At 40.1% G+C, this 15,725-nt stretch overlaps 1 protein-coding gene across 1 annotated transcript in view; it reads left to right on the top strand.

Annotated features, from left to right (window-relative positions):
* LOC144768428 (protein-glutamine gamma-glutamyltransferase E-like) overlaps positions 1-15,725 on the top strand; it is a 154,559-nt gene that overhangs the window by 117,662 nt on the left and 21,172 nt on the right. Inside the window, exons 7-12 of the mRNA XM_078652074.1 lie at positions 143-281; positions 2,943-3,046; positions 3,758-4,000; positions 6,376-6,744; positions 7,327-7,484; positions 10,247-10,380. Of these exons, the coding sequence (XP_078508200.1) occupies positions 143-281; positions 2,943-3,046; positions 3,758-4,000; positions 6,376-6,744; positions 7,327-7,484; positions 10,247-10,380 (1,147 nt within the window). The remainder of the gene's footprint in view (positions 1-142; positions 282-2,942; positions 3,047-3,757; positions 4,001-6,375; positions 6,745-7,326; positions 7,485-10,246; positions 10,381-15,725) is intronic.

Here is a 15,725-nt window from a genome sequence, read left to right as displayed (position 1 = left end):
GTGCAATCCAATAGTCCGTGTGTGGTTAGAAGTAGTCCGCTAGGATATCAGAAGTACATAGATGCACATATTGAAGAAGTTCATTCAACTTATGAATTGTTAAATGTTGCTGAGTAGTCATATCTTGCCTTTTATTTATTAGTGCTACGATGCCTGGGGATTCCCACACGTGCAATCACCAACTTCCTTTCTGCTCACAACACCGATGGTAACCTGGACGTTGATCTATTCTACGATGAGAATGGCAAATTACTAGAGGACATCACCAAGGACAGCATATGGTTAGTTGAACAAACTCACTATCTATTACATTGTCATTACACACCATCATGCATGAGGTTAGAAGGGAGAATATACTTCCTGTTGATGATGTAAGATAATACATTATAGTCAGCGGTAGTACTTTATGTGTGTATATTTATCCAAATGTGTAAATCTGAAATTTTGCAAACAAAAGAATGCTTTACGGTACATGATTTTATCGCAAGGTAGAAAAGCGTTTTTAGAAGTAAACTCAGGTTTGTTGTTAGACCGGCATATAAGGAACCCCAATTGATAGCCCGGAACTGGTGGCTAGTTTCCCAGACTGTTTTCTGTACATTACTTAGATTTGCACAAAGAAAAACTTTCATTATCTGTAATGGTACCTATGCAAACACTGGTATTTCTTCTGGGTGTATGTCCTAGGTGATACATATGCACATGAGGTGAACGTGGAAAAATAACTTTGTGGGTATTCTTGAACATGTGTAGTGCCTTTCTTATACTTCATTGCACTTCTGCATTTAAGTATTGAATGAACCACATCAGGAGGGGCAGAAGTTGAGGGAAAACATGCCATGCAACATTTTTCTAAGGTGTATGAGGGAATTTAAACTTTCACATTAAATTCATGCCTTTGAAATGAAGAAAACATGCAGTGGAACAACATTTGGGACAATTTTGAAATTACTTCATACTAATATACACATTTTCTGAGGATGTCCCCATAAGGTGCAAGGAAAGACAGATGTAACCCAGAAAGCTACACAGTTCCTACTAAATTCTCACATATACCTAATGAAATACTTTTTTACTATTACAGCCATAGCTACTATATTAAAATTGTATTAAGAGGATTTGTAACTATAGTTTGCATCCCTACAGCGATATATGAATATTATAAGCCAAACTACAAAGCAATAGAATACTTATAAAGATATTATTTGTATTTAGGCATTCTCCATAAAGAATATAATTCTATATATTAATTGTGAGAAATCAGGACCTGTTTGCAGTGTCCCCACACTTTCTGCCACCATTTTGGCTACTAGATGCTGGTTTTCTGACTCTGCCTGTGCCCTGGGCTCTGCTAACCAAAACCAGGGCCTGTGCTCTGATTAAAAGTACATGGTAATTAGGTATAATTCTATTGGTACTGAGAACCGACCTGTAACTCACTAGTATATGGTAGCGCATGTAGTTTTAGAGGCCCAGTACACTTAATGCACTTACTTAAGTGTGCACTACTGTGGTGGCTGTTGTCATTTTAAAAGCCAGCCCTCCGTGCAGGCTGCTTTTAAAGTTGAATTATAAGCAAATTCGACTTGGGAATTAAAGGCACTTCCAAAGTAGTAATCTACCCTATTTTTACATATGTGACCCCTAAGATATCCCTGGGTACCCCAGGGGTATGCCATGTAATTATAAGCATGGACACATTAAAATATGTTTTATAAACTCTGGTGAGGGAAAAACTGTCAAACTAGAAGCTAACATTGCAATATTTTATTTAAGTATAAATATTGACAGGAGTGAGAACTAAATGTCATTTAAGGACTTATAATTATAGTTACGATAAATCCAACAACTTGCCACTGTTAGATATATAATAACTATCACAGAAAATAAGTTATTACACTTTCTTTTATGTGAGCCAGAATCCAGCCTTCCAGCGGCCCACTGCTGACTGGCTAGCCTCTGTCAGGCTGAGCCAAACTGCCCGAAAGACCTGCTAGAGAGACAATGGATTTCATGTGGGTGAAGAACTGAAGCTGCGGAAGTAAATGCGGGATGTGGGTGGGGTGGCCAAACTGGTCTTCAAAGGGAAAATGGTACTTTAGGACAGCACTGCCTCACCACCACATCCTGCAACCCCAGCCACCCAGGAGCCCTATAATAAGATTAGAGATTGTGATAGAAGGGGAATATTAGGGAATCTTAGCAACGCCAGTAGGGTTGGCTTAGCCTGATTTAACCTCCAGGCAGAGAATTTCTCCATGGTGGCTTTTGAAAGAATACTGCCTTCTGGGGCAAGAATATGCCACACGTTGGAGGAAGTGGTCATACAGCTGGGTGGAACCCTGCATCCCATTGTTCAGGGGTGCTCCCCTATTTGATGCACAAGAACACACACAGCATAAATATAGATCAGTTTCCAAGCATCTCAGGTCTGCTGCCTAAAACTACAAGGAGAAGAAGGACTGTCCTGCTGGAAACCTAATCAGCATCTGCAGGACTACACCTGCTGCTCATTCTGGGGCTGCAGCTCTAACGACTTTGCCTTACTTCAAGAAGGATTACGGAGTGGACTCCCTGCAAGAAACAGGTTAACAGAGCCCACCTGCATCATCTCCACCAAGAGTGTGTTGTGTCTTACTTATTTAATGTATTGGTGTTTTTAAATGCTTTACACACCTGTCTCCTAAGTTACACCTGCCTGCTCATTGCCACCTACCAAGTGAGACCTTGACTGAACCTTTTGTTGTGTTTATGGCCTTATTCCTAGTGGTAAGTCCCTACTTATCACTACTACCCACTTTCCAACATTAATATTCATCTCCATATAGTAATTACAACAAGTTTTTGCATTTCAGTGATATTGACATCTTGTTGCCAGGTGATTATATGTGTACCTGTTCATGTGACTTCAATATGAGCCCTTAGCGTTTTTATCCCTACAGGAATTTCCATATGTGGAATGAATCCTGGTTTATTCGGCGAGACCTGGGACATTTCTATGACGGATGGCAGGTTCTAGACTCAACTCCACAGGAGGAAAGTCAAGGTAACCTCAGAGTTCTAGCAGATGCCACATTGTCATCAGTATGTATGACTTCTGAAATCTCAGGAGGCTAGAATGTGAAAACTTTCAAGTGATTCAAAAAAAGTCACACTCATGTTAATGGCATGTTTCTTCATGGAGCAATGTACGCTAACACATATACCCCTTGTCATTAGTAGTGGGTGTTAAAGTTGATTTTTCACCACCAGAATACTTAGCAGCAGGAGTGTACTAATACCTTATCATACCTTGTCATGGATGTGGGCGCACTGAGGATTCCATTAAAATATTATAACACGCTTGACATTCTGTTTGCATTTACTTTCCAGTTTTATACTTGATGTTCTGCAATCAGGGATTCAAAGTTCAAAGTCCAATAGGCAGATAACCTAATAGGGGATTGCACTCTTACTTAAGTTACTAGCTTAATACATTTAAAAATGTCATTATGCAGTAGAAATAAGTAGACAAAATGTATCATACATATGAATAATCGATTTTAACTCCATGTGTGTATTCTCTACTTCATGAATATTCGAACCCTTAAAACAGTTCTGAATTTAGTATTTTACGAGGAAAAATATAGTTATTTAGCGAATTATTAAAAAAGAATGAAAACTTGTGGCTCATTGATGCATCCTTGATTTTGATCAGTGTACTGCTGTACAACTCCTAATGCAGGAGCGTTTACTTCACACTTCATATTTGCTGCAGGGTTATTTCGCTGTGGTCCTACCTCCATCAAGGCCATCAAAGAAGGGGACATTCAGCTGAACTACGACGCGCCCTTTGTTTTTGCAGAGGTGAATGCTGACCGTGCCAACTGGGTTTACTATGGTCCCAACAGGAAGGAGAGAGTATATTCAGATACCTACTATGTTGGCCAGATGATGAGCACCAAGGCTGTCGGCAGCAATGAGCGCGTTGATGTCACTGGTACCTACAAATATCCAGAAGGTAAAAAGAATTACACATGCTTATCAATTGTCACTCTATTTTAATAGTGACTCAGAAGTTCTTCATAAATGTTCCTATGTTGCCTATAATCAAAACTTGGTAGATCTATTCCTTTTTCTACATTGGCTGATGATTTCAAGTTGTGTGGTGATTAGTCAAGAAGGTGCAAAGAAAAAAGAGGTGTTCCCAAAACACATTTTCACTTTTCACTCAGATGTAACAGCAAAATAGGTGAAAGGATTTACATGAAATTTGGCAGCAATATAGAACAATGGTGTTTGAAAGGGTCCTTTTGGGTATTTGATGTAAACTCATTCAGTAGTTTTTGAGTAATAAGGGACAGGAACGTAGTGATATATTGGGCATCAGTAAACTACAGTACATTTCCTGTATACCGCAGTTCATACCAATGACAAAACACAATATTATTGATCCATGAAAGCCATTACAAAATAAAAAGGCTGCTAAATTGTTTAGACCACACTTTGTCTTTGTTATGAGTTTGAACTTGAAATAAAGTTTTATTACTGCTTATGTGATCTAGAGCAGGAAATTAGACATTTTATCACCATATGTATAAGTAGGGAAAAGTATTTTAATTGTCATATATATTTTAAAAAGAGTATGAAGTACCGAGGTACTTTCTCACAGCTATCTAGGAAGTACCACAGTACCTATTAAAATAAACAAATAATTGCATAATACAAAACAGAATCTCTGACAAACCACTTTACTCCACTCTACGACATGCCACTACACTCTGCAACACGCCATATCACAAAACTCCTCTCTATGTCAATCTATTCCACCTATGTTACTCCATACCACTCTATGACACACCCCTATACGCCACTCCACTCTACAACAGTCACTCCAATCTTCTGCACTTTACTCCACTCTATGCTTTGCCACTCCACTCCACTGTGCTCTACCACACTATATGGGACTTCCTCTACACCACTCCAGTCTACTTCACTCCACTGTACTTTACGACATACTACTCCACTCTACTCCATTCTAATCCACACCACTTTATTCAACTCCTCTCTAAAACACTGTACAACGCAACATGGTATGACACGCTACTCGACTCTACTCCATAACATGGTACTCCACCCTATTCCACTCCACTCCACAACATTCTACTCTAGTCTGTGCCTCTCCACCTTCTGACACTACTATGACTGTCTACGACATGCCACACTATAACACGTCACTCCACTCTACTCAACACTTCAACATGCCACTCCACTATACGCCACTCCACTCTGCTCCACTCTATGGCCATTCACTCTACGCCTCTCTACTTCATTCTACAACACTGTACGACATGTCACTCCACTGTATAACATGCCACTCTTCTCTATGACACTCCACTCTATGTAACTGAATACCATTCCACTCCACGACATTCCACTCCGCTCTGCAACATGCCACTCCACTATACGCTACCACTCTCTATGCCCTTCCACTATCAAACTACGACATGTCACTCAATGAGACGCCACCCCACTCTACTCTACAACATGCCTCTCTAATCTACACCACTCCACTCTACCATATAGCACGCCACTCCACTTTATGACATTCCACTCCACTCCACTCCAATCTAGGACATGCCGGTCCACTCTACAACACACCACTCCACTCTACTAGACGCCACTCCATTCTATGACAGGCCACTCCATTTTGGGGCATTGCACTCTGCTCCGCTCTAGCACACTATGTGACATGCCACTCTATGAGACGCCACTCCACTGTACTCTACAACACACCACTCCAATCTACATCATTCTACCCCATTGTATGCCCCTCCACTCTACGACACTGTATAACACCCCACTCCACTCTACTCTACAACACACCATCCACTCTATGACATGTCACTCCATTCTATGACATGTCACCCCACCCCACTCTACGATACTCCACTCCACCCTACGACATTACACAGTACTCCACTCTACGACGTCCCACTCCACTGTATGCCACTCCACTCTTTGGCCATCCAGCCTAAGACACTCTACGGCATGCCACCCTGTGACACGTCACTCCACTCTACTCTATGACACTCCACACCATTCCCCTCAACGACACGCCAGTGGATTCTATGACATGCCACTCCACTCTATGATAGGCCATTCCACTCTATGACATGCCACTCCACTCTGTGACATTCCAATCTACTCCACTACACTCTTAGACACTCTATGACGCGCCACTGTATTACGTGATACTCCACTCTACTCTACGACATGCCACTCCACTTTATACCACTCCACTCTGCAAAAATCTACTCCACTCTATGCCACTGTCCAACACTCAAGGGCATAGAATGGCAAGCTAGTCAATTTAAAATCTCTATTCTCCTTTAGGCTCTGAGAAAGAAAGAGAAGTGTTCAACAAAGCCCTCCGTAGACGTCAAATGAATGGAAGCATGGCGAACGAGGATGTGGAGGAGCTTAATACCCCACCGAGACTGCGTAACCGGGTTAGGGAACTACAGCCCAGGACAACAACCCGGGCTGGAGAGGCTGGAGCCCCTGCTATCTCTGGAAAGTTCAAGATAACATCCGGTGCCATGGTTGGGGAGGATATCAACCTTACATTGAATATCAAAAACCTGTCTCCTGAGACCAAAAAAGTGCAGGTGAAAATAAGCTGCTCCTCCATCCTCTACACTGGAAGACGCATACAAGACATTTTCACAGATAACAAGTTTGTTACTCTTGGTCCAAAAGGAGGTAAGTTTGCATAACAAGATAGATAATACACAGATGTGAAACTGATGTGAAATGGAGTCTTGTTAAAATGACAGTGGAGGCGATTAGGAGCCCTAAAACTGAAAATGTACCTACAATGAGATCCATCATTGCCCACTATCTGTGTACTCTAGGGGTTTAGAATAAAGGACACCACAGGGAGGAAGATATATCAGTAATCACCAGCAAAAGGTACTGAAAAGAAAGTAATGTGTGGAGTTAAAGGGTGAAACAAGAAGGTGCTCAATTTTGATATAACTTCTAATAAAGTGGGAAGGATGAACAAGGGAGCCATGGGAGAATAGGGCACAATCAGCTGGAGCCATTAGGAACATTATGGGAAATACACTGGAATTGCAACTAGCCAGCAGCAGCCAACATAGTAAGTGAATACAAATGTCCATCCATACATTAGTGTTAAACAGAACAGATAAATACCCACATATTTGAGGATCAATACAAACCCAACGTAATGCCTTTTTTAAATCTAAGAATTATTTTCTGTATTGAAAATGAAAGCTGTAAAATGGCAATAATTTGATATATTGAATTTGTTTTCTGCAGAGACCAATATTCCATTAGTGATATACTACACAGAATATGGAAGGTATTTGGCCAACAACTCTATGCTTTCAATGACAGCGCTGTGTGAAGTTTCGAATGGAGAAAAAGTGCTAGTGCGGAAAGACATCTCACTTGACAACCCGGCCGTGCACATCAGGGTAAATTTACTATGAGAAATGGTAACCTGAGGTCAGGGGACACAAATTTTAGACTAGACATATCATTTTTTTATTCATGAGATGACACCTTTTCATATAGACTTGAACACTCTATGGAATTTCCTTCAATTTTCAATCTTGTCAAATTATGATAATAGAATTTCAAGAGAATATTCAAAGTTGTTTATTTATTAATAATTTATTTGGGTTTTGTAAAGTGCTCATAATTCACAGAAAGGGCCACTTCAGAGCACTATAGAAGAGTTGAGCTAATAGAAGTACAGAGTATAGCGAGAGAAAGAATCTTCACATTGTATAGGTAAACAAGTTCAAATAAATTCGGATTTAGGAGTCTCGTCTAAACTATAGAATACTAAATACATTAAAGTGAGTCCTTTTGTAGCACATTGGTCCCAAAGCACAGAACACATCGCATTCTTAAATCAGTGCAACTAATTTTACCTATGGAAAGACTAAGGGCCTGATTTATAATTGGGTGGATGGCCTGTCCTCCGCTCGGTCATTGGAGTAAATGACTCATTTTCCCTGACAGAGGTGTCGCCTGCCAGATTATGAAACCCCGCTGGCTCAGTGGACATTTCAAACATGATGGTGGTTCCTTTCAATGCATTGTAAATTTGCCAGACGAATCCGTCAAACATGACAGAGCTGTATGTCAAAGTAAAAAAAAATGTTCATGAAATATTTTTATTAGAGTTAGGCAGTCATGCAGCAGATGTTAAAGTGGGATTTTCTTTTCGAAATTAACAAAATAATAAATGCCCCCCTCGCCATGGGAGTTTCTTCTCATGGCGATGGGAATGTGAGCACTTCAGAGACCCTTAACCCCAGGTTTTTCCTGGCGCTGACAGGCATTGAAAAACAGCTGTATGTCGACCCATCTCAGTTTTGTGGACATACATACAGGCAAACCTCAGAAGGCTCTTACTCAGTGGGGTCTTTGGAATAGCTTACCCACAGCAGAGAGGGAGTGGTTTGCCCCGTTGGTAAACTATGGTCCATCCGAATTTAAATCAGCTTGTGAGTGCACCACAGTAATGGTAGGGAGGAACCTCTTTCGCCATTTCGACAGAGTTCCTTTTCCACAAAGATATAAATCAGGCCCTAAATTTACAATGTACAAGAGTCGATTTTGTAATTATAATTATGAATCACATAGCACAGAATGCAACTTTTTACGAAGGTAAAATGGAAAAAACTTTGTATGCACAAATAATGTGCGATTTTTTTTGTGGATGAAAATCATTATATGTTTGTTACCTGCTTTTGCAAGCTGCCAACATTGGAGGGTGCAGACATTAATATCATGGATAAATGCATGCACTAAAACGCCTGCATACTACGATTTTGGATGCTCGGATAGAGGTCTGATGTCCCGAGCAGGGCTCCGTCCCAGCATTTGCCACCTTTCACTAGGAACCACGAGCCAATGTCTTCCTTGTTAATATTCATGTTCCAGGAAACCTAGAACTCTTAGCTAAAAGCGAGTTCGCCCTACAAGGGCTCTCAGTACAGCTTGAGTGTCTGTTGGCAGCGCAACACAATAATTGCAATGTGACTAACCTCTTATGCAGAAAAGGTTCATACAGTTTTACGTTACGTTTTTAGCAATCAAAAACCTAAATACTACGAAAATAGTCCCCAAAATAGTTTGTTATTGAAATGCAGAATTTTCAAAAACGAACCTTAAGTTTAAGTTTTTCTAGTTTTCAATGGCTGATTGGGCTTCTATCTCATTAAAAGCAAGGAGTGCAGCTCCGAGAGATGTGTGTGAACCACCAGCAGCTAAAGAAGAGGCTGTGTGAGCGTCACAGGAGGTTGGAGCTGTATTTTTTCACCCAAACATGTGGGTGATACATTGCTCATACTCCTGCTGCACTCTCGATTTGCCCAGAGCACACAGGAGGGAGGTTGGGACCTCATCAGTCACAGAATGCTTCCATTGCAGGCCTGTAATAAAATATATGTAGCCAAAGAAACCTTCTGATTCACTTTCCAGCCCCAAACCTTCCACTGCAGGAGATAATCAACCCCATGCAGCACCCACGGTCAAACCACAACTGGGTCAGGTATGCTGTGCAAATCATCAAGGGGCCATCCCTGACACAACAGTCATCCTCAAAATGCACAAACTGTGTCTGGTCTAGTGACAGTGTATCAACTACTGCTTAATCCTACTGCAGTTCCAAAGCTTTTAGGTCACACTGGTGCTAATGTGATCTCAAATCTTCTTATGCTTGAACTGGATACTGGACATTATTACTGAGATCAACTCTGCACTAATAACCACAGCTCATTAGTATTATCTATTTCTGCAGTTACTTTGAATCCCCCAATCCATGCACCATAATCTTCACAGCCTGAAAATGACATGTTCACACCTCCAATTGTTTATATTTGCAACCCATTTCCTATGGTCCTCAATAGGTTTGTAAACACAACTATTTATTAGAAGGAGGTCTTACTACTTGGAATGAGCCTGATCGAAGAGAGTGCCAATGTTTAATTAAGAGGAAATTGAGACACAGAGAAAGAAAATCGTCACTTGCTAGAACCACCGAATTTGTTCATGTGTAATAGTGTATATTAAAACTCTGCTCATATGGTTCCAGGCTATCACCTTAATTATATGTCCATACCTCCTCTATTGGAAGCTACCCTAGACTTCCATGCTGCACATATATTTGTTCTACAGATTTCTTTCTCTGTCTCTAAATATGTCTCCCATGTTTCGTTTGCAGTTCCAGGATCAGCCTATTGTTTATGAGAAAGTGAACGTGGAGGTCAAATTTCTAAATCCTCTCATGCTGACAGTGGATGACTGCATCTTGGTGGCAGAAGGCAGTGGCCTGATTGATGGGCAACTCAAAGCAGAGTAAGTTAAATAACAGACAAAGTTTCCCACACCGAAGGGAAAAGAATCCTTCCTTTTAATGTGCTGTGCTTTCATGAGAAAAGTCAGTCTGATTATAACGTTTCCCCACGTCTTGCTTTTGCAAATACTGGAATAAGAGCTTTGATGGGATGTGAACCCTGATGTCCTGTCCTTGACAAAATCTGCTTTGTTAAAGTAGTATTACCAGTGCAGCTCCTGTTAAGGTCAGGTTTACATGGCACTTTGATGAGTCAATAAGCTGTCTCTAGAAGGTCTGAAATACTGCGTACTAGTCCAAATTTCTAAATATGGCTAAATATGTATCATGTTATGTGATTGTTATGAGGAGGACTAACTCTTATAGTTTTGGAGAACATTGGAGATGAGATAGGTTAAAATTAGTTTGGAAGTAAATCCAATTAGGGAATGATTTGATGTATAAGTATAACTGTACGTCCAGCCAGAGAACCATCGATAACCAACACTACGGGCTACCATACTTTAAGAAGAGAGAAAATAACCATGTTTTAAATGCTTCAGAAAACAGAGGAAAATTAGTCGGACTTTTTAGATGCTGGGGCAGGCTATTCGAAAAATTGCATGTGAAATATTATGGACAAAAGTATGACCACCCCATGCCACTTCCTTGATCCTGGACACAATCACTGATCTTGAGATGGCTGACCTTAGGAATCATTTGGGAGGGTACCATCTGAATGTAGTTTTCGAATATTCCTTGTGCTGCCAGGCACAAAGCTTTAAAGGCAGTCCTCTTCCTTACTGAGAGCCAATGAAGCTCCACCAGTTTGACTGCTACTGACTTGAACTTTGGATGTTTTTCAGTAGTCGACAAGCTGTATAATGCAACATCTGTAGCTTGTTTAGTGATCTCTGTTCAATACCCATATACAGGGCATTACAGTAGTCAAGCCTTGATAGTACTAGGGAGATAATCACTGATTTTTGCAGATCTAGGGGGATGGAAGGTAACACTTTCTTCAACATTCTTAGAAAAGAACAAGTTGACGACAGTTTGTTTAGCTGAGACTGAAAAGACAGCTCAGCATCACAGATGACACCTACGTTTCTTACCATTGGAAATGCAATGGGTAGAGAACCAAGAGACTTAGGCCCCTGTGAATGATTCCAGAAGTCAACATGCTTTCCAAAATGAAGGACCTCGGTTTTTTGGGGAGTTCAATTTTTAACAGTTTCCACTCATCCATCTATCGATTGCTAGCATACATCTGTTGTATCAGTCCACCACCTCCTTCACGTTTCTGGAAATCGACACCACAAGCTAAGTATCATCAGCATACTCTACAGTGGTAAAGCCAAAAGAATGGATACGCTTGGCTAATGGGGCCACATAGATATTGAAAAGCATTGGGCTGAGAGATAACCCCTGGTGGACCCCACAAGGCAGGGAAAAATATTTTCAATTAAACTCCCCAAGGGCCACCCTCTGCTGGCGACCTTCTAAAAAAAGAGTCAAGGAGACCGAGGGCTGATCCAGAAATCCCAGCATCTGTCAGCCGCTTTAACAGGGCCACATGGCTCACCATATCTAAGGCTGCAGAGAGATCCAAAAAGATCACCTCGGCCTTCCCCCACTACTCGATGATGGATCATATTTCTTCTGAGACGGCTACCAGTGCAGTCTCAGTACTATGGTTTGACCTAAAACTAAACTTTACTTCATTCAGTATTTTATTTTTCTCTAAATAATCTGTCAGAGTTCTGTTAAGATATTTTTCTATAACCTTTGCAGGGAATGGTAACCCGGAGATAGGATGTAACCTATGCTCTATCGTAGGTTCAGAGTTGGCTTCTGCAAAAGAGGAAGAACTGAAGTCTTTTTCAATTCCTTTGGAAAAAGGTCTTCCTTAATGATGGTGTTACACAATGTTGTAAGAACCGGAACTATTTTATGAATTGCCTTGTGTACAGCCCTAGGTAGGCAAGGGTCTGAGGGGCTCCCGACTTTGTATGTCTAACTAAATCAATCACCTGATCCACTGTTAAAAGGGAAAAATTACAAAGCTCTGCGTTATTGACAGTCAAAGGGATGGACTCATCATCTTGATCCTGTGAGGGTCGGTCACACAGACATAATATCGACTCCAAAATATCGTTTGGACATAATATCGACTCCAAAATATCGTTTGGAGAAAATATCGACAGGACAGAATATCGACAGCCAAAATATCGTTTTTAAGGTAAGTGAAGTAATATCGTTTTTAAGGTAAGTGAAGTAATATCGTTTTTATTTTTAGGGTTCAGGGTCAGTTTTGGGTTTTTGGGTAAAGGGGTATTTTTAGGGTTCAGGGTCAGTTTTGGGTTTTTGGGTAAAGGGGTATTTTTAGGGTTCAGGGTCAGTTTTCAGTTTTTGGGCAAAGGGGTATTTTTAGGGTTCAGGGTCAGTTTTCAGTTTTTGGGTAAAGGGGTATTTTTAGGGTTCAGGGTCAGTTTTCAGTTTTTGGGTAACGGGGTATTTTTAGGGTTCAGGGTCAGTTTTCAGTTTTTGAGTATTATTTTATTATATTTTATTACTATATATATATGTTTAATAAATATGAAATAAAAAAATATTTATTTAACTTTCATTAATTATTTAATTATTATAAGTTAATTTAAGTAATTTTAAGTATATTTTAGTAATTATTATTAATATTATTTTAATTTAACACTGTTTTTAGTAAATACAATATTTTTTACAACTATATTTTTGTAAACGATATTTTTAACTCAATATTTTTGTACTTACCTGTTTGTAGATAGAAACTCGATATTTTGACAGTCGATATTTTCTCAACGATATTTTTGATGGTCGATATTCTGTCCGTCGATATTCTTTCAGTGATCCGTGAGGGTCTAATAAGATCAGAGTCACTGTACACAGCTTCCACTTTATCTAATAAAAAAGTTGCCAATTTGTCCCAAAAGCGCTGACTTGGAAGGGGACCACTTGAAGGGTGAGGATGCACAAGTGTTTGTACAGGTTTGTAATGCCTAGTGACCTGGTGTAATCAGATAAACTCTTTAAGCTTCACATTTTTGCTCTAAAAGGCAAAATATTAGAGGACAGAACTTGCCTCTGCAGAACATTTGCTGTCAGAAAAGTGTACATTGCTTTCTTTCACGTTGCCACACTCAGCTGTCATCTCCCGTTGTACCTGATGTGTAGGGCTAGATTTGTATTGTTAGGGCTAAGTTTCCTATTGGTCCAAGGTGACCTAATCACTAGCCCTATTTGACCCAAGAGGTTTTAGGGAATCCACATAGAGAACAACAGGTTAAGGATGTTGACGTTTTGGTCCTGTTAGTGCCTCAAAAGGGCCTAGGCCACCATAAGAATGTTAGGAAAGTAACCTTTCACAAAATCTTTATCAACTGATAATCCCTAAAACTCCTCCTGTAGTAAATACACACCCCTCATATACAAACGCTGAGTGATTTTAAGTATTAATAAAATATTCCATCAACCATGGACCTTTTCTAAAACAAAAGTAACCACAACACCAACACCACACAACCTATTGGTAACAATACAACAATTCAATAGCCACAACCCAAATAACCCAAATACCTTGAAGACATGATCTCACTTGCCAGAAGGAAACTAAAAATCAAGGGAAGGAACAAATGTTTTATCACAAGGCCCTTAATCACACCTTCCCACCACAACTCTCCACACTCTCCACTAATCATCAGACAACACATCAGTCGCAACACAATAACCAACCACAAAAAGCCCAAACAGAGAAAAACATACATTAAAGTCCTATTTTCTCTAACCACTCTATCTTCCACCTCCACTAAAGGCCACAAGCACAATACACCCCCAAAATACACCAGCCATATCAAAATGCCTTATGTCCCTCTAGCACCACTCATGCTACAGACATGGAAAAGAAAGAAACACAACAACTAAAATGCCTGCTATTCAATGAAATATCCCTGAACTAAAATCGTTTTAAAATATTTGAGTCAAAGAAACAATACTAGACCTCACCTTTGGTACAGAAGCATGGTTCAGCGGAGATTCTGCATCCACATGCCACAAAGCCTCCCTCCTGATTTTAACATCATCAACAACAAAAATAGTGTTGGCAAAATATGAGGAGGGCTGACAGTCATCCATAAAAAAACTCTACAAATACCAATAATTGGAAACCTCTCCAAGGACGCCTGTGAATTCTTGATGATTAGAAGTCACCCACTCCAACTATTATTTATTCTTTCCTGCTAATATAAAGACTACCATGCACAAGTGCAAACTTGACGTCCTACTTGATACAGTAACCAACACCCATCTGGACTGGCCAAAGCTATACATTCTAGGAAACCTCAAAATGAGGTTTGACAATAAGAATATTACAACAACTAGATGTCATATTTGCAGCCTTAGGATGAGCTACAGATACAGGCATCTCCCCTGTAAGTTGGAGAGAACACATCCTCATCACTTTCATGATCTACACACCTGGCAATACCAATACTTTAAAGACAACAAAAACCAACAACAAATTCATACAGACGATGGAAAAAACTGGACATCCAGCAACTCAACACCCACTTTGAAAGAATCCCAAAAAATCATGCAACTCCAAGACATACACACCTTCTACAACTGGATCTCAACTGCACTGAAAAAATAGACTGAAACAAAAGCCACATCTAGGGTTGACCACTAAAGGAACACCACATGGGTTAAGGGCATCAGATGAAAGACAATACAACTCAACACACTACAACCAAATGGAGAAAACACGTTATGCTAATATGACAGAGCCCTCAAAAGAGTCATAACAGAGGCAGACTGCCCTTCTAAAAAACTCTATAAAGTTCTAACAGAATTCTGCAATCCAGAGTGCCTAAGCAATCAACCACCATGATCACAAGAGTAATGAGACAAAATCTCCACTGAATTGATCTTCAAAATTAAAAAGATTGACAATTACTTAAGGAGAATGCAGGAATACCAAAACAACACTTGACCATACCACCACAGAAAGACATACCATTAATCATCCATCAATACATTTTTTCAGTACCCTATTACAAAAAGATTTCTTTAATATTATAATTTTAGCCAGACTATAAGGGTCACAATCAGACAGAGCACCATCGCAAATCTTTAACAATGTCCTGTAACTCAACTTGACCAGGTGAGGTAGTCAGATGCCCACTACACAAGTCAGTGGAACTAAGTCCATTCTCTCCTGAGCTGAAAACCACCTACATTAGACCTCTCTTCAAAAAGGAGAGCATCTGACCTAGTAAACTACAGGTCCATACCTAAGGGACCATCCTTAGGTACAAATGTTTGCAAGAGAGGTTTT

Source organism: Lissotriton helveticus, chromosome 7, assembly GCF_964261635.1.
Source record: "Lissotriton helveticus chromosome 7, aLisHel1.1, whole genome shotgun sequence".
Lineage (NCBI taxonomy): Eukaryota > Metazoa > Chordata > Amphibia > Caudata > Salamandridae > Lissotriton > Lissotriton helveticus.
This window is presented reverse-complemented; position numbering and strand designations above follow the sequence as displayed.